The sequence below is a fragment of the Sinocyclocheilus grahami genome, unplaced genomic scaffold, assembly GCF_001515645.1.
Source record: "Sinocyclocheilus grahami isolate Dianchi unplaced genomic scaffold, SAMN03320097.WGS_v1.1 scaffold414.1, whole genome shotgun sequence".
NCBI classification, from domain to species: Eukaryota; Metazoa; Chordata; class Actinopteri; order Cypriniformes; family Cyprinidae; genus Sinocyclocheilus; species Sinocyclocheilus grahami.
Genome location: NW_015505593.1, coordinates 420,355 through 425,001, shown reverse-complemented (window position 1 = coordinate 425,001; position 4,647 = coordinate 420,355). Strand labels below are relative to the sequence as shown.

General features: G+C 40.6%; 1 protein-coding gene across 1 annotated transcript; it reads left to right on the top strand.

Moving 5' to 3' along the window:
- Positions 1–690: 690 nt before the first annotated feature.
- Positions 691–4,262, top strand: eed (embryonic ectoderm development). Its single transcript, XM_016232596.1, has 12 exons — positions 691–918; positions 1,445–1,597; positions 1,885–1,977; positions 2,072–2,137; positions 2,281–2,406; positions 2,554–2,635; positions 2,717–2,808; positions 3,064–3,197; positions 3,303–3,408; positions 3,527–3,685; positions 3,855–3,928; positions 4,042–4,262. The coding sequence occupies exons 1-12, from the start codon at positions 802–804 to the stop codon at positions 4,166–4,168; spliced, it is 1,329 nt and encodes a 442-aa protein (XP_016088082.1). The 5' UTR covers positions 691–801; the 3' UTR covers positions 4,169–4,262.
- The last annotated feature ends 385 nt before the right edge of the window (positions 4,263–4,647 follow it).

The following is a 4,647-nucleotide window of genomic DNA, read 5'->3' as shown; positions in this document are numbered from 1 at the left end:
GTATCGATATTTTTAGTTTGAGTATCGATACTTTCGATACTCGCGTCAGTATCGATATATCGATACTTAGGATCGATATGCCCATCCCTAAGCGACAGAGAGAGACGGGGGATCCGGATTTAAACGCAAGTGCGTTGGTTAATATTAGGAAGACACTGCATTGTTGCATTGTTGCAACCTTGGTCCCCTCAGAGAGAGTCTTCTCAAAAACAGTACAAATAATCACAGAGAGGAGAAATCGCATCAGAACATCCAAGCTGAGGCATCTGATATTTCTGACTGCCAAATTGCACTAAAGACTAAAGTGTCTTAATGTTAAGACTTTTGCCTTTATTTATTTGTTTGCTGTGGTTCTGTGTTCAATTGTTCAATTAAAGTTTTATTAAAATGTTAAATAATAGTATCTGTGTATTTTTTTTGTAATTAAAATGTTTTTATAAAACTAAGGTTTTTATGAAAACACTGAATAAAAAATAGCTTAACAACACACAAACCATTCACAATTGCTAAACTGGGCTAAAATAGAAGGCTCAAAGTGATACTAAATAAAGAGACGTAAGAGCCGTCTCTTCTAAGGGAGCCGAGCCAAAAGAGACGAATCTTTGAAAAGAGCCGAGCTTCCCATCACTACTGTGTCGGTCAGTGTTACAGCAGTTGTCGTGCTATGCACCATTTAAGTTGGTTTGCCAACCGCCATTAACACCAGAAGAAGAAGAAGAAGAAGTTGTCGTGCTGTTTTGCAGCAGTGTGGCATGAGAGCGTAAGCTTTGCTTTCCGGCAGTGTGCCATTGCTGGAGGAAGATGCGGAGGAAGATGTCTGAATCTCATGCCGAGGCGGGAAACGAGATGCCGAATAACAAAAAACAGAAACTAAGCAGTGATGAAAACAGCAACCCCGATCTGTCTGGAGACGACAATGTAAGTCAATTGTGCGCCGAATGTGTTTATTATGTGTATTTGTGCAGCTGCTCATGAGTGAAGTTTCTCTTATCGCGTGTTTCTCATCTAAATTCTCGTTCGTTTTCGCTGCTAAGTGTTTGTCATCATGATTTAATGGACATTTAACATGCCCTGTGTTGTTATGTTATTAGACACACACACACACACACACACACACACACACACACACACACACACACACACACACACACACGTGATTGTTTCATTGTCAAGAAGAAACATCAGTATAATCTGCCTTCAATTAATGTAGTTTCATGTATTTATGTAGATGATGATTAAAAACAGTAATAATAATATAAAGCATGATCGGTTTCTGTTAAGATTTTTTGTGTGAATACATTTGTTTCTGCCTCCATAATGTGATCTGCTCTGGATCAGTGCAGAATAATTATAAGTGTTTATTCTGCTCACAACGACCCAGTTGCATGTTTTCCCTAAGTGTGTTAATTCATTGTTTAACAATCAAATGTTTTCATTTTCCCAGGATGATGCTGTCAGCATTGAAAGTGGCACCAACATTGAGCGACCCGACACACCCACAAACACAGCCAATGCCCCAGGCAGAAAGAGTTGGGGCAAAGGCAAGTGGAAGTCCAAGAAATGCAAATATTCCTTCAAGTGTGTCAACAGTCTGAGGGTAAGAACAGAAATTGTCTTATTATTGGGAGATGCGAGGGTCTGTAGTACTTACCACTGGAAAAAGCGTAACGGCTAACTTGGATCACGTGAGGCACCTCAGCCAATCATACAATGGCCTTTGGTCTCCTTCCCTGCGTACTGACAAAGCATTAGCATTAGCCGATACGCTTTTTTGGCTAAAGGTTGCAGATTTGCCTTCAAGTAGCTTTGGTAAGAAAGCATGTGGTGTTTGTTTAGTGTATACTTGTGACGGCACTTTGACAGTGATGTGTGTGTGACATGCAGGAGGATCATGGGCAGCCTTTATTTGGAGTGCAGTTTAACTGGTACAGTAAAGAGGGAGACCCGCTGGTGTTTGCAACCGTTGGAAGCAACAGAGTGAGTGAAACTCAAAAGACTGCTAATCATTATTCATTAAACACACTCATGTTTCTGCAGATTCCTTCATGTTGGGTGTATCTTGTTCTTGCAGGTCACTTTATATGAGTGTCATTCTCAAGGAGAGATTCGTCTCCTGCAGTCATATGTAGATGCTGATGTATCCTTTTCAGACACAGAATAAACTTGTTAGATGATTGGGTTTTATCTTGGAGTATCTGATGTCATTCTGTCCCTTTAAATCTGCCGCTGCAGATTTGGGCCAGTGTCTTTTGTTATTCCTTTGATTCTTGCACTGCCTAGGCAGATGAAAACTTATACACTTGTGCTTGGACCTTCGACACGAGCACAAGTCACCCGCTGTTGGCCGTTGCTGGGTCGCGCGGCATCATTCGCATCATCAACCACATCACCATGCAGTGTGTCAAAGTGAGTCTGTGTTTTTGGAGTTGCTGTAAAGAAATGAATGTCAATGCGTATTAAATTGCTATTTGTTCGGAACAGCCTTACCTGCATTAGTGTGCGTCTGCTGCTACTCCAAACATGGTTACGCTGATTTTTTCATTTCGTCTGCAGCATTATGTTGGTCATGGTAATGCAATCAATGAACTCAAATTTCATCCGAGGGATCCGAACCTTTTGCTGTCAGTCAGTAAAGGTAATGACCTCAAACCTTCTACAGACAAACACATGCAGCGTTCAGAGCATGTTATTTAATCATTTGCTGTGTGTTTGTCAGACCATGCCCTGCGCCTCTGGAATGTTCAGACAGACACTCTGGTGGCCATCTTTGGAGGCGTTGAAGGCCATCGTGACGAGGTCTTGAGTGCGGTGAGTTTAATGAGGCTTCGGCTGTTTGATGTTAAACTTCATTCATGGAGTATTATTGGTATTCTTGATCAGATTCACTTCTGTCACTCTGCAGTTTGATTGTAATCATTGTAGTGTTTATATCTAATTCTAATAAACACATGTGCTCATGCACAGTTTCTCAAACCGGGGTTCATGAGTACAAAAAAAGTAAATTGTCACATTAGGCAGATGAAAGTGTCTGTGTCACAAAATGCTTCTGTTGTGTGTCTTTAGGATTTTGACCTTCTTGGTGAGAAGATCATGTCCTGTGGGATGGACCACTCCTTGAAACTGTGGAGAATCAACTCTGAGAGGATGCAGAAAGCAATACGCAGTTCATATGAGTATAACCCCAGCAAAACCAACCGGTGAGTCCTCATTAGTGCTCTTCAGTCAGGTTGCTGATGGGTTGTTCAGCAGTCTGTGTGCTTTAGCAAGTGGATTTACCAAGTCTTTTCACCATACATTTTCAGGCCTTTTGTGTCTCAGAAGATTCACTTTCCAGACTTTTCCACACGAGACATTCACAGGAACTATGTGGACTGTGTCCGCTGGCTTGGTGATTTGATTCTTTCAAAGGTACTTTCTGTAGCACAATAGCCAACAAGATTTTAAGTCATCATTAGTTACTCAGCAATAATGCTAATCATTTGTTAACTCACCTTCATTCTTTTTCTTGTTTGGTCATATTTCGTAGTCATGTGAAAATGCTATTGTGTGTTGGAAACCTGGGAAAATGGAAGACGATATTGATCACATCAAACTGAACGAGTCTAATGTGACCATTCTGGGCCGCTTTGATTACAGTCAGTGTGACATTTGGTACATGCGTTTCTCGATGGACTTCTGGCAGAAGGTATGAGGTTCTTGATAGACATTCAGTTTCATTGTGCATTTGGTCTAGATGTTAACTGTAGGCTACTGACAATAAAACAAGCCACTGATGGACAATGTAATTAAATAACATTAGTAAGAACATCTGATGTTACCACATGAATGAAGAGTGTGTATCTTCATTTTCTCAGATGTTAGCTCTTGGAAATCAAGTCGGGAAACTCTATGTTTGGGACCTGGAAGTAGAAGATCCTCATAAAGCAAAGTAAAATTCCATGTTTGACAGGCATTTGTGCTTGAACTATCCACAACACTGTATTCAGCTTAACTTACCAGCATTGTACTTTATTTTTATTCTGCCTTCTGTTTTGCATTCAGGTGTACCACGCTCACCCTCCCTAAATGCACGTCGGCCATCAGGCAGACCAGTTTCAGCAGGGACAGCAGTATTCTTATCGCAGTGTGTGACGACGCATCAATCTGGCGCTGGGACCGACTGCGCTGATTCTTTCATATGTCATTGATTGTTGAAATGATTGATCATCAGGTTCTGTTGTCTTTGCTTTTGTCTTTTGCTTTTTTTCTTTGCCATTCTCTTGTCTCACTTTAATAAAATCTATTTTTCTAATCTATTTCTTTCTCCATTTTTCAAATCCATTTAAATTGTTGTGAAATTGTTCACTTAAACCCAACACTTTTTCACACTGATGGTGATCAGCAGTGAGCAAGTAATTCACCAGATTTAAAGGGGACCTATTATGCAAAATTCACTTTTATAAGATGTTTGAACACAGATGTGTATCCACAGTGTGTGTAAACAACCAGCCTATAATGGTAAAAATCCACCCACTCCTTTTTTTTGTTTTATCTCCATAAATCATAAACAGTCTCTCTCTGAGCAGTTTCAGATTTCCCCATAAGAGTAGGGGAAGCCCCGCCCAAGACTGGTGACAATCTTCCCTATTAGCATAGATTGCACCCTGA